Raw genomic sequence first — 25,853 nt, 5'->3', positions numbered from 1 at the left:
CTATGATTAAAAGCAATTATACTAAGAGAATCATACTGCAGCCCCACACTGCATTCTCTAAAACTTGTTCCAGGAAACTGTCATCTGTTTCTGAAGATATGTTCAAAATACTGAAAAGAAATAATGAGCAATAGATCTTACCCCACCTCCACTCCCTTATTCAGTATGAATCATAATGTAAACTATAGAATGCAATACAATTCCTACCTCTTTCATTAAGACTGTTTAGCACTGCCCTTTCAAGCTGTTCTTCTTCAGTAAGTCCACCTGTATAATCATAATAGCTCCTTGGTGTTCCATATTGATAACCTGGATAGCCATAATACTCTGTAAAATGAATACAAAATAAGGAAAATAAACTGCTGCTACTCAGTAGGAAAGTATGAAATGAGACATTATCTTTCTGCTATCTTTCTTCCACAAACGTTTAATTTGGGAGAGAAAAAAATTATGAGGATTCAATTACTTATACAATATATGCCATGAATCAATGCCTAATTTACAAAGCCAGACTATGCTAATAGGAGAGAGAAAAACAACAGATAAAAGACGATCAAGCATCTCAGGTTTTTTATAATTGTTATAAATGTCATAGAACCGCCATTATTAAGATGTTTCACACAAAAATTGAAAGACATTTTTCACCAGCTCTGGTTCACCGGAAGTTCCTTAAGACAAAGAACAGAGTAATGCCCCATCTTAAAAGTTCCATAGGAAAAGCAGGAAAAATTGAACAGAGTGACTGCACACTACTCTGTACAGGAGTATATATATTCTTTCTGTGTGTATTATGCAAATATACCTACTTATATTTCATATGCATGTGTATGTGCACACAGACGTATGTATACATATATGCATTATACATACAGAGGAAAAAACATAATTCTGTCCATTTGCAAATTCATCTTTTTTGGAACATACAACTGACATCAGAATAATTTTCACACATCTGCAGTGAACACTTCGTATTATCCTCCAGTAACCTGAGATTCTACCATTTCTCAAGTGATCAGCAACTCCTCTGGTTAGAAAATACCATTTTTATTTTTTAATCTATATGAATTACAGTTATATTTTTAACAAACTTTAAAAGCTTTTAAGACATACTGGCTACATTTAAGAGATATAATTCTGCAGAAAAATAAAACTAACTGCAGGATACCATTTAGCTGTTATATATACACACTTTGGATGCAATCTTCATGTATTCCCCTCATTCCCCTCTGCATTATATTAATCGGAATAATCATTTTCTCAGCTATAAATTTATTTTCTGGAGGCTTCTAAACTGCATGCATGAAGACTATAAAAATTCTGGTACTAAAAGCATGAAATTATCTGATGAAAGAAAAAGGATGTCATATATTAGTTTTTTTCTATTACTGTAAATTTTGTATGTTTGATGTTTTACAGTGTCATCAAGTTCTAAGTGCTGAGAAAGCTGTAATCTTATTTTAAAAGAAGACACAGTTCAGTAACATTGACATGTTCAAAGTATTCCTATTGATCAAAATAGATATCCTAATATTTTATTCATGCACTGCATTTAGAGAAAATCTAACTCAGTTATTAAATACTAAATGTGTTAAAACTACATTTAAAATATTTTTTCTTCAAAAGCTGTTTCCTTGTCCTGTTTCATAAAATCTGTTCTGATCATAACTTCATCTATTTTTCTATTTAAATTAGTATTTAAAGGCAGATAGTAATAAATCAGCACTACCAGAAAATAAAAAAATTCATCAAGGTAAGGATGCACTGTATATGCATCATTAACCTATGACACTACAGAGTTTTCTTAATTCACAGATAGTCAAATTTATTAAACATATCATACACCAAGCAGAAGGTTAAGTCTTCCACAAAGACTTCTGCGAATAGGATGAAAGACAATTACGAACTATACACAAAAGGAATGAACACAACAACTATGTATATTTTTTAAATCGCAGTTGTAAGTCATTCTAATTAATTTAGTACCACAAAAAAACCCCACCAAAATGTAGTTATATCTAAAGCCAAGTTTGGAAGACAGGATAATTCAAGTTAACTCTCTCCTTTCTCTCCCTTTTGCCCACAAGACTTCAAAGCAGCAGCACGGCTACCTCAGGGATTGCCCAAGACACATAAAAACCCCCCGACTTCTGTGTTGACAGCATGCTAAAGTTTTTCTCCTCAGGTGTTATGTAGTCCCCATCATGCTAGATATGTTACATGAAATCTCTTCCCTTTTCCCTGTTTAGGAAAAGCTAGAAAAGAAAAAGTAACAGGCTATTAGGAGTCTGATCTGCTTCCGCAAGGGTGGTCTTATACACCCACCCAAGCTCCAAGAAGCTGGTGTTTGTGCAGTGTGGCTGCAACAGATTATAAAGTTTAAACATCAAATACAAATTCTTATCTTCATTAGCCATTAAAGTACCTTTTTCTGATACAAATCTTTAGAGTTTCCACCCACCCTGCTATACCAGAATACTGAAGGAAGATTTAATCTCTATGAATGTGGACTACAGAACAATGCAAGCAGCAGACTCAGGTCCCGGTGGACTGAACAGTACCTGTAGCCAGGTGAACATCTTTAACTGGGCTGAGACTGCCAGCCATGGAAACACGTAGCTTATGCTCACTACCTAGTCTATGTTCACATCTTAGTTCATTTCACAATATTACTTCTGTTTTATTTCTTTACTGGCCTTTAGATCAAGTGTTTCTTGACTTGAGAACTGGAATAACGGAAATCCTGGGTAAATATACTTTTAAGTTACAACAATCCTTGTTGCTGTTGGTAAGGAAAGTAGGTTAAGATGTTTTGGTTAGGAATTACAAAACAGAAGCTTCAAAAATATTCAAGGGTACATAATTTCACCAGTAGGAATTATTTAATGTAATAATAAAATTGGAGGTAGATCATGGAAGACAAAATTCATCATGGAGAATAAAAGCAGCAACAACCTTGACTCAGAGTAGCACATTTCACTTATAAAAGACTAAAAACAATTTTAAAATCCTGCATGACTAAATATCAACAAACAGTAAGAACGATCAAACACATAATATAGTTTTCATAGAAGCAACCACATAGACTACAACTTTCCAAACAGAAAGAAAAGATAACTATGGCGAGCATAGAACTGAAGTCTAAAAAACCATAAAGAATACAAAGAAAGTAAATAAAGAATGAAGGTTTGGTTTTCCTTCCCAGAGAAGAATTAATGTGCATCAGATGAAATTAGCAGCTAGCAGGTTCAAAACAAACAAAAATGACAGATTCTACACTGGGAAGTAAACTGTGAATTTCTTCTTCTGTGATGTTATAGGTGTTAAAAAGAACTCATGGCATTTCAAAGAGCTTTCGACAAATTCATGGAAGAAGAATCTATCACGAGCTATTAAAGACAAAATTCCCTCATAAAACTTTCTGCTGAGAACATCTTTAAGCCACAAGCCACTGCACACTGGCAGATATTTGAAGGAGTTATCACTACATATTTATCCTGTTCTTACAGCAGATGCCTAAGGAAGAGTATAAATCACTGTAGGAGATATCTCCCAAGATACACTACGCATCTCCTAGCTTTGATCCAACACATAGCCCTTCACACAGCTGGCTCCTCTTCCGTCCCTCCCAGACAAGGCCTTCACCTATTATTTCTATACACTCCACATATAATGACTCAATTTCTGCACGAGAAGTGAACCAAATGTGTTACATTGGAAGCGTGCCAGTATTTCAACTATTCATCTATATACTGTGAAGATAGCTTCAATTTATTCTGGTGAGGAGTGGGCTTTTTGCATGTAAATTACTTGATTTACAAAAAGTGTTCAAAGGAAGAAGTTCCTTGTTGGAGGGGAAGAAAAAAAAACCATCCTAGAACAGAAGAGATAAATTTGTCAGATCAGAGCAGATTTACCAAGTTCAAAGGGCTGCTTTCAGTAGACACAATTTCACCCTGCTACACCTTCTGCAGAAGGGATGGTATTTCCCAAGGGTAGCCTTTTATGAAGTCATGACCTTAATTTGAGGTGTAAAGCATCTTGTACGAAATACATCCACACAGTTCCCTAAAAACGCAAGGTGAGATATGGCCAGAGAAGTAATAAGTTTAGTGAGTATACATCTGTGCAGAATATTTTATATATTATATAAGTTTCCATTTAACTAGCTTCTTTATAGGTTTCCTATCACTAGCAAAAATTATGTCCCTATTTTTAAAGCTGGAATAAGTTTTTAGGTAAGGGGGTGAGAGTCCTTACCTGAATAGTAGTCTCTTGGCCTGGCAGGGTCAGTGAATGAAGAAACACCACCTAAATGTAAGAATAATGCATGTACAATTAGAATAAAATGATCACATTGTCTGTCTTTATAAAACAGAAAAATAAAAATTTCAAGTACTCTCTGTTTCACAAGATACAAATACGAAACCACAAGTTATCTATGAATTTTTTTTGCATCAGTGAGACAACATAGTATTGGTAAGCTTGTATGTTGTCCCAGATTTTATAGTAGCGTGCCATGTTTAAGTAACATATCCATGTAGACCAGAAAAATGCAAACCAACCTAACAAATGTCGTCCAGAACTCAAAACGAGTATTTTCTGCACTGAGACTGTGCAATGGTAAAAATGGGTTAACGCACAGAAAACTGAGGACTGGAGTAACACTGCACCGTTTCTACTCTGCTACATGGGAGAAAAAGAACTTTTCTTCAGGTCTTAGTCACACAGAAACCTTCACAGCAGCAGGATCTCCATAGCATGTTTCACTAGCAGTACCATGGGTTTTATCACAGAATCCTAGAATAATTCAGTTTGGAAGGGACCTCAGAAGGTCCCTAGCCCAAGTCCCACTCAGAACAGGGTTAGCTAAGAGATCAGCCAGGTTACTCAGTCAGGGCTTTATCTTGTCAAGTCTTGAAAACATCCAAGGATGGACAATGTGAACCTCCCAAGGCAGCGTGATCCGATGCTTGACCGTCCTGATAGTCATCAGATAGTGCCTCATGCCACAGAAACATGCAATACAAACATTTAACTACCGCGACACTTAATGTCTGTTCACCCCAGTGGGGTGCGAAATTTGACGCTTCAGTCTCTATTTTTCCACTTAAAGCTGCTAAGCATGTATGACTTACAGACTGCATCACCAAACCGCAATAACACCTCCTGTGAAAAGCATACACATCTGAAGTAACTTCCCACTATGCAAACACCATTTCCTTGGTCAACTTGGTGGCACAGTCATGAATAAAGTACACAACATAGTAAGTAATCAGACATAAAAAACAAATATTCTGACAACCAACCTCAGTACAGCTGTTGTGACACGGCTTAGACTTCCAATTAAAACACCGAAATTTATGGGAGTGTTCCTATAAAAGTTTACAGGGCTGCATTTAAAACAATTGTTAGACTAAAGATGTCTAAAGATATGATCTTTTAAAAATAAGCATTACTACAATATGAAAAGCTGTAGTAACACATTGGTGGAAACCTTCAGAATTCCAGTAACAATATCTCAAGCATGCCATCTCCTTTTTCAAACTTCCTCTAGAATGAACACAAGTAGCAGAAATCAACACGGAAACATATCGTTCTGGCATGTTTTTATGGCTTCACCACACTTCATTTAAAGTGACATTTTCATTGACATCTTATGTGAAACAGTTTACTCTAAACAAAACATTTAAAAACAAAGGTAAAAGGTATGCCTCTAAGCAAAAATATCTGAAAGACACATTTACTGATTCTTATCATCCATATTTAAGAAAAAAAAGTTGCTTTATTTCTTCTGCCTTCATTTTAATCATCAGCATATCTTTAAATGCCTAAAAACTTTCTGGAATGGCTTGAATTTCTATATGCAAGACCTACTGAATTTTAAAAATAAAAGTGTCTCTTATGCAGATTTTACAAATTGAACAAAACTATATACCTGCACAGGCTTTCATGATCTTTTTCAGAGGTCCCATAGTGTACATCAATCCAACAAGAATCCCTGCCAGATGCCCAGCAAAAGAAGTCCTACAAAAAGGAAAATCTTGTGAGTGACAGAAAGGAAGACTTTTTTTGTAGGGATCCAGAAGGGGAGTGCAGAATTTGTTGTACCTGAGAAAGTCTGAGTGAGACCAAGCACAGAGAAGTGACTTGCCTGCAAGGACATAGTGCCAAGTTTTCTTTCTCCACGACTACTTTAAAATTGGTAGGTATATACAGTTACAGAAAAGTGTCTAACAAATATCCTGAAGAAGCTGGAAACCAATCGGAGAGATCATTTTAATTGCTTGTTTAAAGGACAGAACACCATTTCCCTAAAAGCATTTAAAGACTTACTGAGGTAAGAAACTGGTTTTAAGCTATAAGAAAGTAAATCCATAGAATTACACTGAAATGTCTAGGTAGGCTCTACCAAAACCATTTACAGTTTCAAGTGAAAGCATAAATACAGTACTTTCTACTGCACTACCAATATAATCCTACAATTAGTCTGAGATAAGCATGAACGCAGATCCACTGCAAAATTTGTAACACAGCACCTTCAAAATTAAAAGAATGAGTGAAATGTTGAGATCCAAATTCTCTTCTATACATAACAATTTATTTTAAAAAGATCACTGTCCATTTGCATAAAGAATGAAAAAGTTTAAGTCTTTTGAGAAATCATCAACATGGAAGCATACGTTTACAGTAAATAAGGAGATTTGCTCCAAGTATTGCCATGACTACAGGGTACTCTAGAAATTCATAAACTAATTTTCAGAATTCAAATTAGTTAAATTCTTTTGTGTTTAACCAGGTTTAAATGTTAATTAAGAGTAAAATCGTTTGAGTTCAATCAGGTTTAAACACTAATGTGAAAATTGTTCACCTCTATTCTGATGTTAAAGAAACCAATACACCCAACATTAAGACTTCCTAGCATATGCAATTATAAATAACTCAGTTCACTGGACTTACACCGACTGTCCAAAGATTCAAATAACATGAGCTTTTTTGCCTTATAAAGCAGAAATGAAACCTTTGTTCAATGCAGAAATAGATTTAAACATTACACTTCTCACATTTCTATCAGAAATCCAGAAGAGATATATAATAGCATATGCACTCATGACAACACAACTTCCAGGCATCACTGGTAAAAGTATATAAGAAAATGCATGTTCACTAGAGGGAGATAAAGATCAAATCCAAACTCACTCTTTTGCCACCTACTTAAGCACAAACTTGTATTCTGCTATGTAGAGCTGCAGTTCTCTTCCATAAGGAACCAACCTACCAACCTTTTATTTATTTATTAATTTATTTATTTAAGAGTAACACACAAATGCTGATGTGAAAATTTGTAGGTAAGAGGTAGTTACAAAATAAAGCATCTATAAAGAACTAATTTGCCAAACAGATTTGTCTGGTACAGATTTTCCTGGAACACATTTTCCAAATTTGTGAAAAATACATACCTGACATGGAAAATGTCTGTAAACAGAAAACATTAAATACTTCAAGATGCCTTACTCTAGAAATCACCAACATGAGATTGATTCACCTATATTATTGGCAGTGTTTTAGACAAATTTTATGCTCATCTTGATTTATTAGGGCACAACATTTTTCCATAAAACCCAAAATCAAGGTCTTTGCTTGCAATACAGTGATGCTGTAAATTTACACAGTATCAATAATCAAAATCCTTCAACTTTAAGAAGTCTTTAGGGAGATAATTTCCACTTCGTGCCTACTGAGCAGGTTAGTGTACTAGATGCCTAAACACTACTGACTGTTTAATTATAAATTAAATTCAAGGAGTAGAAACATGTAATGAAAATGACTAAACAGGGTTTTCTACATGAAAAAGAGTATCAGTTACACTGTTACACATATACACTATCAGTGACAAGCAGAAAATGAGTACATTTGATAAATGACATCAAATTTTCACCATACGCTGTCATAAAATTAGAGTGTGATCAACAGTAGCACCTTGCTCCTTGTAATTACTGAGGAAAAGTAATTCTGTAGAGAACAAAAAGACAGCTTCCCTTACAGTAACAAAATGCTTAACGTTACAGCCAAGTTAAGCAAACACCACTTCATTTTAGAACATGTTATATTGTAATTTACTCAAATGATAACTTAATATCTTTTTTTGCTAATGCTTGGTATCATTTATAATATGGAAAACATCTTTACAGATATTTTCCAAATGCAACAACTAAACCATACAGATAATATACAGTTTTATATACAAAAAACCACTTTTTATGTTTTCAGAACAAATGAAAAAAAAATATAACTATGCAATAAAATTCTGAAATGGTTAACTTTTGTCTTTTCCTAGCTGTTTTGAGGATAAGTAAGATCCAGAGGACTGTAATGGTATTTCTATACCTATTCTTAAGCAGAGAAAAGAAAAGGAAAAAAAAAAAAGAGAAATAGAGGAGGAGGATTCTAGTCAGAGGACTACAGACTAATCACTGTCTTCTGTTCCCAGATAAAACTATTTGCTCAACAATTACAAAGACACATAATTTGTGGATACAACCAAGATAAGAACATCAGTAGTAGAACAGAGATTTAACAAGAATACAGCATGTCAAATCAACCTAAATTCCTCCTTGACAGGACAACAAGCCTCATGGGAAGGGAGAATTATTAGATGTCACACATGCTGCAAGAACACAGCACTGTCTCACAGCATTTGTCATAAAGAAAGCTTAAAAACCATAAGCTAAAACTGCACTAAGCAGATCCATAAGTGGTTGGTAAGCCTGGCTTAATACTTATCAATGCCTCATTATCAAACTTAGGATATGAATCGAGGAGTCTTGGATCAAGGATATGAATCAATCTGCAGGAGTCTATTCCAAATATAATTTGCAAATCACAAGCCAAGAGAAGCTGCAAAGGTCCCATTACAATTTAAAGCAACCTTGAAAAAATGAAGTAGCGGTTTGGAAAAAAAACATTCAATAAAGACAAACATGGAGTTCTGAACGGACCGCAGAAATCATCAACTATACAAGAGGCTAGAAGCGACTGCCTAGTAGGAGAGCTTCAGGATAGAACCTGGGGTACACAGTGAATTACACAATAAAGCACAGATCAACATGTCACACCACTGTAGAAAAGACACGTATTTTACAGGACATAAGTAAACAGGAGCACTATCTGGAAGTAAAATGAAGTAGCCTTCTGCTCTACTCATCAGCAGTGGTCTCAGCTGGAGACTTGAGCCTACTTTTTGCATACTGCACAAAAGGAAGAGCAACTAAAAAAACAGAGAGCCCACAAAACATCATCTGAGAAATGACTGAAAGGATCACAATCACTTAAGTCTACTGAAGAATTCCCTCACAGATAGAATAATCTTAAAACATGGGAGATTGTCACCAATAGGAATGAATACACTCTCCGTGTTCTCTATCCATAGGGTAAGGAGTAATAGACATAAGTCACTGCAAGAGATTTAAAAACATTGAAGTAGTAGAACGAGCTGCCTGGAGAAACTGAGCAGTCTCCATCCACATCAGGCAGAGGCTTCCCAGATCCTCCTGGCTTCAGGGCCCGTTCTCCCACGTTTGCCTCTGCTTTGCAAGGGAAAATGAGAGGGCTACTAAGACCCTGCAAAGAGCAATCAGAGTTTATTATAGTGATGATCTTTAAAAGTGAATTCGACTAAATATTGATAAGTGTAAATTATATATACACATGTTTATATATAAACATGTACATGTCTGTCTGTCTGACATTATCATTGAGAGCATTTTTTTTGAGATCAGATTCATTCAGATCCTCTATAATTTTTCTTATTTTATGGAGAAAGACTGGAATTATTCAATTTAACTACCTTACATAAAATGACTGTTTTATGCATGCAATTAATGTTCTTCTATCCACATGCCTCAGTCCAAAGTGGATACTTCTATTTCCAATGAACTTAAATATATTTGAATCATTAATCCCCAATAATACTTTAATGTCAATCTTCTTGACATTTTACTACATTTTACAGTGAATTTTAATTTTCAGCAGATTGTCTTTTTAAAAACTTTGCATAATGGATTTCTTGCCTATGAGGCTGTCCGAGTTTTATCTGCTGATATTAAACTTAATTGCAAAACTACATCTGCTTTCACAAGGCAGGATTATATGCAAAATTTCGAACTAAATGCCATTGATTCTGGCTGAAAAGAAATTATAAACAGCTCACAAAAAGCACAAAATAAGTTGCTTAAGGAAGTCAAGCACATATTACTAAGGCTCCTTTCACGTGTATTATAAATTCCACTCTTCTTTCTTGTCTGAACCATAAACCTGAGGCTGCTCCTACTTTTCACTTTTTAATATACATTAAATAATCCTGGATATAATTAAAAACTCTTACAGTACCAGCAATAAAGCAACCTCCATTATCAACAGTCCCAAAAAGCACTTTTTTAAACGCTATCCATAAGAATAGCAATGTCTTGACTGGAATGTATATTTTACTAGGTAAAAATTGACTGTTATTTGTCAGTTAGATTAATGAATAAACATTCTCGCAATTGTGACATGATAAACTACTGTCTTTTTTCCTGTTGGTTAATAAATAAAAATTAAGAGATAATTATTTTTTTCACAGTACAATTTTCAGTTCTATAATACAAGCTGAGCTTTGAATTGGAATAAAAGGAGGGTTCTTGACTTTTTAAATTGCATGTTTTTTCTCTAAATGCCAATGAGCTTTATCAACATTAACTAATGTTCTCCCTGGTTCAAAGAAATTCAAATAATGTCTCAATTTTTTGTTTGAAAATGTAGCTATCCCCAGAGATCTTATTTATCTCAACCATTCACTTCATACTAATGATAATTCTGCAATATGTCTAAATACTGTTTCCTGAAGACGTTTGCCATCAAGCTGATGTGCTCATTTCTTCAGAAAAATCTTCTAAACAGAATTAATTATATTTTTTCATTTGGCTGTGTAATTTCCATGCAAACTGGTATCACAAGAAGGAAAACCACTTGCTTTTCACATACGAGAGATTCTGACCCAATGTTAACAAGACTCTCAGCATTAATTTTTACATTCACATTGCTCCATTATCCTTACAATAAATTTAAACAAATTCTTCACTGTTGGTGAATTTATCCTGAGTTGTTTCAACTCTGTGGTGTCAGTCCTGACTCAACAAATGAAAATAGTGCAAGAAAGCCTATACCTACCACTTAATAACTTCTTCCTAACAGCAAATCCCAAAGTTTGATAGGCATTATTATTTATGCACACAATTCTACCACAGGACAAAGCCGCTTTTTTACCATAAGTATGTCTTTAGCTTAAGCCATTGGTGCAGTCTTTTGTGAAAAAATCTTATTTCTATGCATCTCCTACTCCAAGGCTAGGAAGCGTGTGTTCACTGAACAAGCAAACAAAGGAATAATATGAAAGTGATATACAACAAGAATCTAGACAAACTTTATTTCTGAAAAACAATTAATTTTTTGAGACTATAGGAATCAAGTCCATGTATTTATACACAGCTTATTTCCAAATTAACAAAAGGACAGTCACCTGCATATCGCAATTTATACACTTTGCTACAAAATTTAATCTTGCTAAAATGTAGGCCATGTAGTCAATTTACCAGTGCTAAACAACTTATCCGAATGCAAATTAAACCAAATTAAATGACTGCATAAAAATCAACTTGTTTTACACAGCCCTATACAGGAAAATGTCATTGTTTCTTTAAATGGAAATGGGAAACTTGTTAGCAATTTTGTAGCGTGTAGAGAAAATATTACAGAAAAGTAAAAGCTAAGTTGGACAAAAGATTAAAAGGCTATAAAATAATTCTCATCATGTAATGCCATTCCAGTCAAGTCTAGGTTATTTTCGTTCGTTTGTTTGGTTTTTCTTAGCACTTTTGTTCCTGAGGGACAGTTCTTGCGAATAAACAGTATAATAAACAGTTCAACAGTCAATCTGACTGATAACCAGTGATATCCCTAAGCATTAAATAAGTGAGAAATTAAAACAGATGAAATAGGAAAATAGATACATACAAATGATCTCATGAGGTTAAGTTCATTAGAGCTATGCAAAATATTTGTATTCACACCAGATGTTGTATCGGCATTGAGACTGAGAAGGCTACAACACCATATAATCAAAATTTAAAACCAGATTTGTCAAAATATGTTCTTATACTTTCAAATATAATTAATTTTTGTGTGATTTGGGTTTTTTGGGGGAGGTGAGGGTTGGTTGGTTGTTTTGGGTTTTTTTTATTAAAAGCTCAGTATTTCTATTATGTTTACTTGTTTTGACAATGATCTGCTTTGAGATTTTGAGTTGCGATGGATCCTTGAGCCCAGGTGAAATGAAGCAACAACTAGATGTAATTATTGATCCATTATACATTACAACTGTATAACATTTTCATTTGTCAGCTATGAATGCTTATGACAATGATCTGCATCTCTATTGCCAAATGTGTATCTGTTGCTGAGCTCTTGTTCTTGTGTGCAATAGTTCTCAGTTTGCAAAGTCTTTTTAAGATGAGGAACTATCGATGTAACTTATTGCTATAAGCGCTGAAGTTGCCAAAAAAAGAAAAAAGTCAACAGAACTGGCTCAGATCAACACTTACCAATACAGTTGTTACACGGACGAGGAAAACTTAAGACACCTGAAAGTCAGTAACTATAAAACCTACCAAAACACAGAGCAAAAGGAAGTCTAGAGAAATGCCTAAGTCAGTTTTCAGAAATGCAGTAACTACTGAAATGTTAGACATCTTTGAGATTCTCTGAACTCCAGAATACCATATCTCACTATTTCTGACAAACTGCAAAAAGAGAAATTCTGGACAGTCATAATATCAAACCTCAACATTTCTGAGTGCTGAAAAAACATTCTCTACTCTTCTCCACTCCTAGTTTTCCAATCTCCCATTATTTTCATCATTTGCTACCCAACTTTCTGAAAAAGAAGTCTGAAAAAAAACCTGCAATGTCCAGCTTCCAACTCTAAAGTGTTGTCTTTGTCAATCTGATAGGTATTTTGAGTTAGTTCAGAAACAACCTGAAAGATAAGCTTTTCCTTTAATAGTGAGTATCGGTAAATCATCTCCATGCAAAAGGGATGGATGACTTAAGAAACCACATGCCCAATTCTGGAAGTGGCATAGAGATTAAACTGAAATTAACTTTTCACGTGCCTGCCACTGAAGAAATAAACCCGAGGATTGCTATAAAAAGCCTAAATCTCAATATCCTTACTTTATGGAAGGCAAAGATTAAAAGCATATTACACGTGTTTCAAAATTTCCCCATAGCAAAAACATTACTGAGAAAGAGAACTAAAAGATACCAGAAAAACTCTAAACCCTCTCCTAGCACACAAATCAAAGTTTTCAATAGCCTCAATATTACTTTTGAATCCTTCATGGCTTATGGATTCTTAGGGGATAGATACATCATTCCACTAGAGCAGGTCCAAATTTATTGCATATCTTTCTGACTGGACAGAATTCTGCCCAAATTACTGACCTCTTATCTATTCAAAACTAAATTATGCAACTCGGTCTACAAAGGGACACCATTTAATCAGACACTTCAAATATTGCAACATGCCCTGAGCACGACTATGAGCACGTTAGGAGCAATGCTCTCAGAGCTACAATTGTTATGGTTCATTTCAAGGCAGTTGGCAGTTACTAATTAAACATTTTGTGTTCTCGAACATGAAATTCTGCAGATTACTATTTGCTTTCTATGGCCCTCATTATCATTTAAGTGCTGTGAAATTGTCGTATCAGGATTGCATGTAACAATATAGAAGTTCTTTAGGCCAGGCAGCAATCTAAGCTTCCATAAAATTATGGAAAGGTTTTTGACATTATTTCTGGATCTTCTATACACTTTCCACCCTAAACACATTTCTGCAGTAATGCAACTGAAAAACAACAGCACCCAACCACTAACCTCATACTCTTCTACCAGAGACAGTACGATATGCTCATGGTTTTACTTCAGACATAATGTTCTTTCATTATTCTTTAATAATAAAATGAACGGTAGTATTAAACATAGATTCATAGATTTCTAGGTTGGAAAAGACCTTAGAGATCATCGAGTCCAACCATCCCTAATCCCCATTAAACCATATCCCCAAGTAGATCATCCACCCTATTCTTAAACACATCCAGGGATGGGGACTCAACCATCTCCCTGGGCAGCCTATTCCAGTGGCTGACAACCCTTTCAGAGAAGAAATACTTCCTAACATCCAACCTGAATCTCCCCTGACTAAGCTTATACCCGTTTCCTCTTGTTCTATCACCCAACACTAATGTAAAGAGCCCTTCCCCTACCTTCCCACCATCTTTTCTCAAGTATTTGTAGGCTGTAATCAGGTCTCCCCTCAGCCTCCTCTTCTCCAGGCTAAACAGCCCCAACTCCCTCAGCTGCTCCTCATAAGTTTTATTTTCCAGCCCCTTGACCAGTTTAGTTGCCCTTCTTTGGACCCGCTCCAGGAGCTCAATATCTCTCTTAAAGCGAGGGGCCCAAAACTGGACACAATATTCCAGGTGCGGCCTCACCAGTGCCGAGTACAGGGGCAGAATCACTTCCCTGCTCCTGCTGGTCACACTATTCTTGATACACGCCAGTATCCCATTGGCCTTTTTGGCCACCTGGGCACACTGCTGGCTCATATCAAGCTGGTAGTCAACCAACACCCCCAGGTCCTTCTCCGCCAGGCAGCTCTCCAGCCACTCTTCCCCAAGCCTATAGCGATGCTTGGGGTTTTTATACCCCAAGTGAAGGACTCTGCATTTGGCCTTATTAAAGCTCATGCCATTGGCCTCAGCCCAACGATCCAGTCTGTTCAAATCCCTCTGAAGGGCCTCCCTACCCTCGAGCAGATCGACACAGCCTCCCAGCTTGGTGTCGTCCGCAAATTTACTGAGGGTACATTCAATTCCCTCATCCAGGTCATTGATAAAGATGTTAGAACTGGACCCAGCACTGAGCCCTGGGGAACCCCACTGGTGACCGGCCTCCAGCCGGATTTAGCCCCATTTACCACCACTCTTTGGGCCCGGCCATCCAGCCAGTTTTTAACCCAAAGGAGGGTGTGCCTATCCAGGCCAGCAGTTATCAGTTTCTCAACCAGAACACTATGAGAAACTGTATCAAAGGCTTTACTGAGGTCAAGGAAAACTACATCCACAGCCCTTCCCTCGTCAACCAGGCGGGTCACCCTGTCATAGAAGGTGATCAGGTTTGATTGGCAAGACCTGCCTTTCATAAACCCATGTTGATATAAACATATCACCAAATAAAAACCTATGTTCCGCTAATGTGACAGTTTGTATTTTTCAGAAGAATATTTTTAATGCACTGAAAACTTTGGTTTTATACCTATAGTAATGTCATGCAAGTGGCCTCTCAGCTTACACTTAAAATTGCATGTGGCACAAAGCACTCTACAGTTCGTCTGTCTTTTAACCTAGGATTCCTTGCTGCAGTCAATCAGGCAGTAAGTCATAAAGAAATAAAACCAGTGTTCAAAATAAGTAATATTTGAATTCTCATTCTGGTCTAGGAAACATTTATCTGATTTACTATAGTATCTGATGAGGAGTATATCAGTATTGCTCCCTCTTTTTTTTTTTTTAATCTTTCTGAAAAGTGGCAAATTGTATATAAACTGTGATTTGGTAGTTTGTAAGTTTAGTGTCTGTACTTCGCATACATTCTCCAAGATGATTGACAGTTATAAGATATTATACAAGAAAATTACTGATTTGAAACTAGAACTCCAGAAATCAACTGCCAAAGAAGAGAAAGGCATTATTGTCACAGAGGTGGGGGCAGATGAACTGTGCTTGCCGAACTGAGCACACAGGAAAATTGAAGGAGGCCATCAGCAAGACTGCAGGACAGCAAAACTGCATAAAACTTGCAAAATACTGGATGGTAGCTTTATCATAAATTAGAGGAGTGACCACAACAAACGGACAGAAGAGAATAGGATAGAAATAGCAAGCAAACAGTGGAATGTTGTTTTGCACATGAAGCCCTTGGCGCTACAGTGTATTAGTTTGGTTACTTTGCTGAAAATGCATGTCCCTTTTCCTTGTCCATCAACTTTTGTTATCTTCCCTTAAATACTTAGTGATATCTTCTGGGCACAGTATTTCAGCTTTTTATTTTGAAAGGTGGTGAAAATAGAGAGTGTTAAGGAAAAAAGCAGACTGTAGCCGCAACAATTTATTGTAGCATCAACACTTGATTTGGATACCAGCTAACAACACTACACATACTTCACGATACATTTCAAACTACTTCAAATAGCCCAAATCTCTTCTCCTAACTTTGAAATATTAAATGCACTTACCCTGGGGAGATTAAATGAATAGCCACCAGCTCCACCCAACAAGCGTATTTACTGGATATCTGCAATCCAAGGACACTGCTAACTCTTCCTGGATTGTAATGGTTGTTAAGAACTTTCAAAGCAAACAAGACTCCTGCAAACAAGAAGAAATCACATAATGAGTGAAGTACTTGTGTCTAAATAATAAAAAAATGCAGACAACTTAACTACCGGAATTGAAGTACCATGCAGTTTCACAGCACCAGGAAGCATACTGTTGCATATCAAATCAACAGTTTTGAGTTGTTTTTTCAGTGATACTTTTCAGTGACTTGAGAAAAAAAAAAGGATTAAAAATTACATATTTGCATAATACCAATTCTAAGCTGCTTTTTAATAAGTCTAGTCAGGGTAGCTATTTGGGTATTCAAAACAATACAAACACAATTTTAAAATGAGAGTTCTAGTTGAAATAATTGACAAAATTATTAAACTCAAAAAAAAATGTTTTGTGAATTGAGAAAAGCCATTACTGAAAACAAGAGAGAGATGCATGTGAAGCTCAACAGTAGGCTCAAACTCTGAATTAATGGAAAATCATCTTACATATAATCCAGAATCGCTGTTTCTGAAAAAAAAAAGTAGAAAAACCACCTTTAATTACAATAAATAATAATTCATTTCTAATTGACTGCAACTGTTTTAGCCATGCAAGCAATAGCCAATACGACAGAATGAATTCACATAATTTACTGGAACTTATAAAATACTTTTGAAAAATTTCTTCTCAAGAGAAAGCTCACACAGTGGTTTGAAAAAAAAAAATCTGAAAAATCAACAAGCAAAAGATTTAACATGGAAAAGACAGCAGAGTTGAATGTCAATACAGATATACTAAATAAAAACATGAAAAAGGTTTCCGTCCCCTTCTAACATCATAGAAAACGGAGGAAGTAAAATTCCTTAATCTAGCCAGTGATATAAATATTGTTACTCTAGGATCAAATATAAACAGGAATGCATGCATGCACATACACACACGTTCAACCTATTTGCTACTGATAAAACAGGACTTGTTGAGAAACTATTAACTACTAAAAGGGAGAAATATTCAATAGCAGCAGCATAGTTTAAGAGTCATCTCCATCCAGTCCACCGTTGGCTCACCAGAACCTTGTCTGTACAGCTTCAATTTTTATTACTTCTGTTGTGGGGTTTTTTTTGAGGCTTAAGTGTCCCTTTGGAACTGCATGACCTGGTGTATTGTCAGGTTCCACCCAGGGAACAAGGGCAGGTCTGTTTCACCCATTTAAAATAATATTTAAAAACTCTTAAAATCTCGTAAAGTGAATGGGTCATAAATGTGTCTACAGAGTGCCTCTTAAAGAAACAGTTATTATCAGGAAAATACTCGTATTTTCTTCAACAGCTATTCCATATACATGCCACTTGCCCCAGCTGAAGAAAAATTACCTATGCTGAAGGTCATGTCGAGAATGTTGAAGGTTTAGAAAGATCAACTATGGATACTAACTCTGTCAGAGCTACTTGAATCTGCTGCCTGAATAATGGTCAAATGCGCAGGCCCATAGGCTGCAGTCCCACATTTCCAAGCTTGGAGGAATACTCAGAAGATGCTACAGGAAGTCAGCCACATCAGAACAGGCTGCAATACTCAATGCTTGATCTGAACTGTCTTGCAGAACATGTAAATTAAAACCCAATTAGGTAATCCTTAAATTGACAAAAAGCTTGACTTTTTGTCCTCTGCACAAATACCTTAACAGATCAGAGGCTCAGTCCCACTCTCTATTTTGTTCACTAAAAAATCCAAAATACATGCTCCAGCCAATATTGTAGCACAGCTGAGAGGAGTCTCTTGTAAGGAATTAAATGAGGACCCACCTGGTCCATCACCAATGCCTGCCCTGCCTGCCAGCACCACTGCTGTTCAGTAACTTGGTCCCTTTGGTAAAGCATGGGAAGCCATAAAGCTGCATCACCTGGATAATCATCCCACTACATCTAACTTCCTTTGTGTTGGTTTGAGGAAAGGGACATACAAGTTGCTCTCTAAGTGAGAAGCTGGAGACAAATCTTACAGTGAAATCTCAACACTACTCAACTATATGGTACTATTACATTCCCAGTCATATAGTGCAAATAAATTTCATCATAAATTCTTGAAATATTCACTCTTCTCATTCCTAGCAAGAACTGCTTTAAGGTATGGACTGACAGGAACATACAGGACAAACTTGACATGGATGGTGCATTATATAAGTGAATACCCAAAAGGGATTGCTTGTTCACAACTTCTAGGTCGCAACTTCTCATCCTGCAGTCTAGGATGGTACAAGAAAAAATGGTCAGAAAAAAAGCTTGATGACAGCACCTCTCAGTTGTTCACAGAGAATATTATTAGAGAGCACATTTTCCCCATGAATCGTCGAGCAATAGTTGGAGTACCATGTAAGAGTCAATCCTAGAAAATCCAGCTGAGACTGGAGTCAGGGAGAAGCAAGAGCCAGCTGCTCCACAAAGGAAGAGGATCCAAAGGCAGGTAAGCAGCAAACTCCCCAGTAGGGCTCCAGTCCCATAGTCCTCGGGCAAAGTACACAGGGCAGGCAGATGACAGTAAGTGGGAGCTGGCCAGGAGCCCAGATCACCAGGCATCCTCCTGACAAAGCAGGGCCAAAGAAAGTCAGGAAGTGAAACCAGGGCTCAGGTCAGTGTCATGGTTTGATGTAGGGGGGAGTGGGGGTTCTGGTGGCAGGAGAGCGGCTTTGCTGCCTGTGACCTCCCTGGTTTTGGAACCAGGTTAGACTTGGTTCTGGCCACCAGATCAGACTCCCATCCCCCTCGGGGTTGAGCCAATCAGCACCTCTGCGAATTGCCCTATTTAAGTCGGGACAAAGGAACCGGAAAAGGTGCTTTGCCCAGGAGCGAGGAGAGAAGGGAGGAGGGCACTGCCCCCGCTCCCTGGCTCCCGGCCGGGCAGCTGCCTGCGTCGGGCCGGCACCGCCCACTGAGGATGGCGGCGGCGGAGCCAGCTGGGGAACTCGGGGAGCGCCCCACTCCCGGGGTGCCCACTGGGCTGAGTTCACCCAGAGAGGACTGAGATCTGAGAGAAACAGCTGCATCGACACCAGGTCAGTGAGGATGGAGCAGGAGGAGGTGTGCCGGAGCCGAGTTTCCCCTGCAGCTGGTGGCGAGATGGCAGGCGGCCCCCCTGCAACCAGGATGGCCTCGGTGGAGTAGAGACCCACTCGCAGCCCGTGGAGAGGAGATGCCTGAGCCTGAGGATGGTCGTGTTGGCACACACGACAAGGTAGAGAGGCATCTGGAGTCTGCGTGACGACCCACACTGGAGCGAGTGGCTACAACTCCCTACGAATCCAAGACCGTGGTAAAGCCCACACTGGAGCAATCCGACGGTGAAGGATTGCATCCTGTGGGTAGGACTCACGCTGGAGAAGTTTGTGGATTTTTCCTCGTGAGTAGGTGATCCACTGGAGCAGGGGAAAAGGGTGTAAGGACTCCTCCTCCTCCTTTAAGAAAGAAACAGCAGTAACAGCACGGAATGAAATGACATGCACTCCCCCAGTCCCTGCCCCCTGTGCTGCTGGGGGGAGGAGGTAGAGCTGGGACGAAAAGGAAAGAAAGGGGCGGGGGGAGGAGGAAGGTGTCAGTTTTAAGATCCGGCTTTGTTTCTTTTTATCCTCTCAAGTAACCGGTTTTGTTTCCCTTTGTCCTTTTAAGTAACTGTTAATAAATTGTTTTGCTTTAAGAAAGCCAAGTCTGTTTTGCCCGGGACCAGGGTTGGTGGGTGCTCCCTCTATTCTTGTCTCAACCCTCAGTCCCTTTGTTATATTTTTCTCCTCTCCACTTTACTGGAGAAGGAGCGACTGTGTGAGTTTTAGTTGCTGGATCGGCCTAAAACCACAACAGTCAGAGAAGCACATGGCCAGGCACAGATGCAACATAGCTCAGACAGCGACTACACAGGGCTTGAGCTTAAAAGCAGCTGCTGAGCAATGGGGGAAAAGGCCTCCAGAGAGTCTTCTCTCAGCCATCTCACATACCCTTTTTCCCCACCAGTGAGGTGGGTCACAGCTGCCCCGTATCAGAGCTGTCCTTGAGCACAGGCAGCCAAATCCCTCAAGGGAAGAGGTTGCACTCAGGGCCCCTACAGCCACCAAGGCCAATAGCAGAACGGGGTATGTCTCATTACCAAAGGGTGAGTAACTAGAAAACATCTGAAGCCCCAAATGAGCAACCACCAGGATGTTCCAACTAGCACCAATTTCAATACTACAGGGAACTCTCAGATGTGTTGAAGCACCTGAGAGGTTGAAAAGGAGGGCTTGCCTTCTAATGCTTGTCCCAACTACAGCAAGGAAAAACCCCATATATCTAGAAGAGCAGTGCTACTTAACCACTTGACTGTAGATTTTTTTAGATGAGTTCATTGACTTGCAACTTTTACCTCCTAAATGAGAAGATCATTACTGAAAGGTGACCAAAATAAGGTGCTTGGATGCTTCTAGTAGAAGCAAACCCATCTCTAAAGACAGGCATGAGTAATTTGAAGATAAAAATTTTAAAGCGCACACCTGGTACCAGAAAAGATGTTCAGAAATAATAACAATAATAGTAAAATGGTAGGCTTTTCTAGAACCCACCTAATGAGCATTATTGACATTAGAAAATGAAAACCTTCAGACTTCAAATAGTCAGTGACATTAAACACAAAACATGATTCTACTGGAATATTCATATTTTTCACGTTCTCACATAAAGACACTGCTGGTCACAAGAATATGAACTCAAACACATAATGTTCATACTTAGAGTACAGGCCTTAAATTAAAAAATAAGATAACTTTACTGACATAACACTCACACACATGCATATGTGTGGACAGAGAAGAGGATTCTGAGCTGTGGGAAAAGATGGGGTTCTCACAGCTGTTGTTCATCTCTGAGCCCTGCAATAATATCAAGATGCTCCAAACAAAGGATATTGCTGTTATTCAAGACAGTGAAGCATGCAGCAAGGTCGGCATCAAGGCCGTGCACATCCCGTGATAACAACACCTGGTATAAGCAGGGAGCTGTGTACATACATGGACTGCTGTGTAAAACTTAAAAATACAGAAATACACGATTCCACTGTTGATTGGAGCACGGGAAGGGGCTCTGTACGCTAGAAAGATGGTAAAGGGAAAATAAACTTCAATTCAATCCCTAGCATTTGCAGAGTCCGTGTGCTTACTACGCTACACACATGGATGCACATCTATCCATCGTCTGCATTCAACAACTATGGCCATATAGTACCTAAAAATATTAATTCTACGTATGTAAATTGGACTATCTATGTGCCTTACCTGAAAAACCTACAGCACAATTCATTTCATATGAAGGATCATCCAGAATTTTCACAAGCATGAATTCCAGCACCATATAAACAACTCCAATCAGCACTGAAAACACTGCAATTATGTATGCAAACCATATGCTCTTAAGCTTTTTTTCCAGCATTATCCCCTTCCAAAGCATGGAAATCATGTTATAATATAAATGCCAGTCATCTGCATGGTGGACAGGAGAAAGCAGTAAACGCTGCCAGTTCTTTTTGTGGAAGCCTTCATTTACACTGATACACACTTCAGGCAGCGGCCTCACAGGATTCAGATAGAGAAAAATATTCAGTACAAGTACCCCAAGGGTAACAGAAGGAATGTTCTGGAGTCCAACTTGAGAAATTTGATAGAGCAGCAAAAGCAGTCCAGCATTGACTCTTCCTTGCCTTCGTTGCATTATTACTTCTTATTCAAAGAAACGTGAAGATTATTTCAATTTCTAGGCTTTTGCTTGAATTCAAAACCATACAAGTTTTGGAAATTCTGAAAGAAATAAAAAGATAACTGTGTTATTATACATATAGAGAGGTGTTTTCAAGCTCATCACTGCTTTTTTTTTTTAATAGCCAATTCTTCAAGCTAATGAGCTGAGATCTCTTTTTTCAAATCAGAACAAAAATTCAAGTGAGAAAAAAATTCACAATTTTTAAACTGGTATAATACACAAATAAGAGGGATTAATACAGATAAACTAGACAAGTACTGTGGGAAAAAGGAGTCTGCAACCTCTTTTTCATGTCTTTGGACAGACTTTAATTAATCCATAAAATTCCTGTGTGTTCTAGACATGTTCTCATTAATATCCTGATTCACTCAAAATTATTAGAATTTCAGGAAGGAAACCAGTTTGAAGTTCTTCTCTAGAGTCTCAGTTTTCATGCTTCCCATCTTTGCTACACATATAAATTTTTTCATGACCATTTTTACAACTTTCACAAATATTCAACATAAGCTAAGAATGAAAATTAAAACTTACAATTTCAAAAAGTAACAGAGACACGGCTAAGTACTCCTACATGTAAGCTTTAAAAATTGTTATTGCTTTCCTAGTGATTAGAATTCAAAGTTTAGTTTAAAAGCATGCAATGGAGAGAAAAAAAAACTGTAGGAGGAAAGCATATACAAGAACAGCACATAAAATTTCCAGACAGTCATAGCATTAGTGTCTGCCTCATTTAAGCCAGATAAAACGAAGGCTAGAAAAGGGCTATAGAAGTTCTAGATGTAGCCAGAAATAGGGTTACTATGACAGAAACTAAGAAAAGGCATGAAGCTAACCTGTGCAAGCCTATAAAGAGAGGAGGGAGAAAGCTGCATTGGAGAATAAAGCACAAGGTGATGTGGTTTCTAGAGAGTGGAACCACCTGCAGAAGACAGGAAGAAACACCAAATTTCAAGCAGCTTCCGAGGGCTGCCTCAACTTGGCCAGTGCTATTATCAGTTCTCAAAACTCTCCAAAGTGGCACAACAAGAGCATGGCCACTCCTCTCTACCTGTAGGATGCCAGTTCTTTGCTGAACTATTGAAGATACACAATACGTTTTGTCACACGTAAGTATCAACTATGCAGAGCCAGCAAAATACGCTTACTCTTCAAAACTTTGCCATCAGATTTCAAATGAAACTTCCTGAAATATCTTGATATATACAAAATTCCCATCTCAACACCCCATTCATCTCCTTTTCCATTATATTATAAAATGGTTAGAATAAGTTGCTAACACGCTAACTTTTTACTTAGTTTAAAATCCTTTCCAGTTCATCAGATCAAATAAATGCCTCCTATATAAACATTTTTATCAGATAAACAAATAATCTAATTCTCCTGGAGGACAGCAGAAAAAGACACCTTTATTTGGAGAAAGGACAACAGCTCAAGATGCAAAGTTTAACATTCTGTCGTGGTTTAGACCAGCCAGCAACTAAACTTCACCCAGTCACTTGCTCACTCTCCCCCACCCCCAGGGGATGGGGACAAGAATTAAAAGGGAAAAGGGAAAGAGACCCGTGGGTTGAGATAAGAACAATTTAATACTACTGCTACTACTATGTGAATATACACATACATGTACAATGATATATACAGACAAGTGATGCACAGTGTAATCGCTCACCACCCCTTGACCAAGGCCTGTCCCATCCCAAACTAACGATCCCGAAACAGATAAACCCTGACATTGCAATCCTGGACAAGTTAGAGGCCGAAAATAGACAGCAAGAGAGAGCACTCCGAGAGTGAGAGTCCCGGAAGAGCAAAGGCCCTTCTTTCCGGCTGTCCCTCATTTTTGTACTCGGCATGTCGTTGCATGATATGGAATACTTCACTGGCCAGTTTGGCCTCAATCCTAAGTCTAAGTACAAATCATAAGGGGAGTTGTGGACCCTCTGTCCTAGCTAAGCTCCCCCTATCCTGTTGTGCTCCTGCACACTGGCAAAACAGGGGGAGCTTGAGGCCTCAGTGCCAACGATAAACATCTGTGCACTGTCAACATTCTTCTCAGAACAAGTCTCAGACTAAAACCAAAACACAAGAGCTCTTCTGGCTGCTAAAAAGAAGAGCTGACTCTGTCCCAGCTGAAACCAGGACACATTCCACATTATATCTATTAGGATTTACTAAATTTCACATTTCTAAAGACCATTGGTATTCCTGCAAACACTTTACTTAATATTTTTCTTTACGTATTCAGAGTATTGTTAATAATTTGATCAAGTTGCACTGCACAAAGTAAGGGAACACATGCAAAAGAAGGAAATCACCTCTGAATGATGTTATCCTATAACAGCAAAGGAACTATGAAACCTGCAGAGCATTGAACATCATCATCTAGGGGCCAGCATACCTCCTCTGCTTCTAAGTGAGAGAAGCAAACACCTCCATGCTAGTTCACACACATAACTACAAGAGGTGGCATTAATTAATTAATCCAATTAAGTTATTCTAGTCTTTGTATTTCTCTTTAAATTGCATTTATGCTTATTACAGCATTTTAAGAGAAGAAAAAAAAAAAAAACAAACACCTGCTAGCATCTTCAAGACAACTGTAGCAGAACAGAACACAAGTAAATTTATTTGCCACACTAAAAGGAAATTCACAGCATTTTTTTTCTCCATGGTCTAATCTAATAACGTATAAGTCTTGCCCAAAACAGAGTGGAAACAGCAGAAACGTTCTTTATACCAGTGCTCTTGAACATGTAACTCTAGCTACACTGTGCCTTTAAAAAAGTTTCTAAACCTCACAGTTTAACTACAGAGACCACAGCTGTAGTGCCTGCAAAGTTCAAATGAGCTGAGTCTCTTAAAGTGTAAATTGATTGTTGCACATGATAATTAACATCATCAGCCTTTGTCTTTTTAATGTCAACATTACAAAACAGGTACTTAGACAATCAAAACTTTAATCAATGTCATTCTCTTCTTCCACACTACACACTCTGACACCAGGTATTCCAAAACCCCCAAACTGCTCTTATAAGCATCTGTCCAAACCTCTGACTTTTCTCCTACCACTGACATAGTTATATTTTTTCCCACCACGAAACAGTTGACATAAAAACTGTTAGAATTTAAAAGTCAACATCATTTAAACCCAAGTTATGTGGAAACCCCAAAATCTTGCCATACCACGTTGTTCAAATTGCCAAATACTACAGCCTTAGTTTTTAAAGTTCCCCCCTCCTTTTGATACTCTAATTCCCAATTTAAATACTTTTAACATACATGCCCCTGGGAAAAGTAGCCCTCATACAACACATATCTGTACAATAATCATGTAACATGACTGGGAACGGTTCACACCATGATTACAATGGTGCTATGTATTATAAATCATTCCCATAATCGAGAGCCATCAAAAATGTCAGCCAAGACACATTATATGTTTGATCATAAAGGAAAAAGATACAAGAAAGAAAACAGTAGTTATTTGAGAGCTGCCTGGAATGCAACTCACTTAAAATACATAGGGCTTTCAGCTGTTGGAACATTCTTCCTCAGCCTCTACTCTGTTTATTAAAAGCCTAAGGAGGCTTGAAACAATGAAGCACTTATT

General features: G+C 37.7%; 1 protein-coding gene across 1 annotated transcript in view; it reads right to left on the bottom strand.

Annotated features, from left to right (window-relative positions):
• RHBDD1 (rhomboid domain containing 1) overlaps window positions 1-25,853 on the bottom strand; it is a 56,510-nt gene that overhangs the window by 24,934 nt on the left and 5,723 nt on the right. Inside the window, exons 2-6 of the mRNA XM_086618466.1 lie at window positions 21,763-22,281; window positions 16,391-16,523; window positions 5,936-6,024; window positions 4,258-4,308; window positions 208-327 (exon numbers count right to left, since the gene is read on the bottom strand). Of these exons, the coding sequence (XP_086474592.1) occupies window positions 208-327; window positions 4,258-4,308; window positions 5,936-6,024; window positions 16,391-16,523; window positions 21,763-22,195 (826 nt within the window). The 5' untranslated portion in view covers window positions 22,196-22,281. The remainder of the gene's footprint in view (window positions 1-207; window positions 328-4,257; window positions 4,309-5,935; window positions 6,025-16,390; window positions 16,524-21,762; window positions 22,282-25,853) is intronic.

Source organism: Tauraco erythrolophus, chromosome 11, assembly GCF_009769465.1.
Source record: "Tauraco erythrolophus isolate bTauEry1 chromosome 11, bTauEry1.pri, whole genome shotgun sequence".
Taxonomy (NCBI): Eukaryota; Metazoa; Chordata; class Aves; order Musophagiformes; family Musophagidae; genus Tauraco; species Tauraco erythrolophus.
The sequence above is the reverse complement of the archived record's forward strand: the minus strand, read 5'-3'. Positions and strand labels throughout refer to the sequence as shown.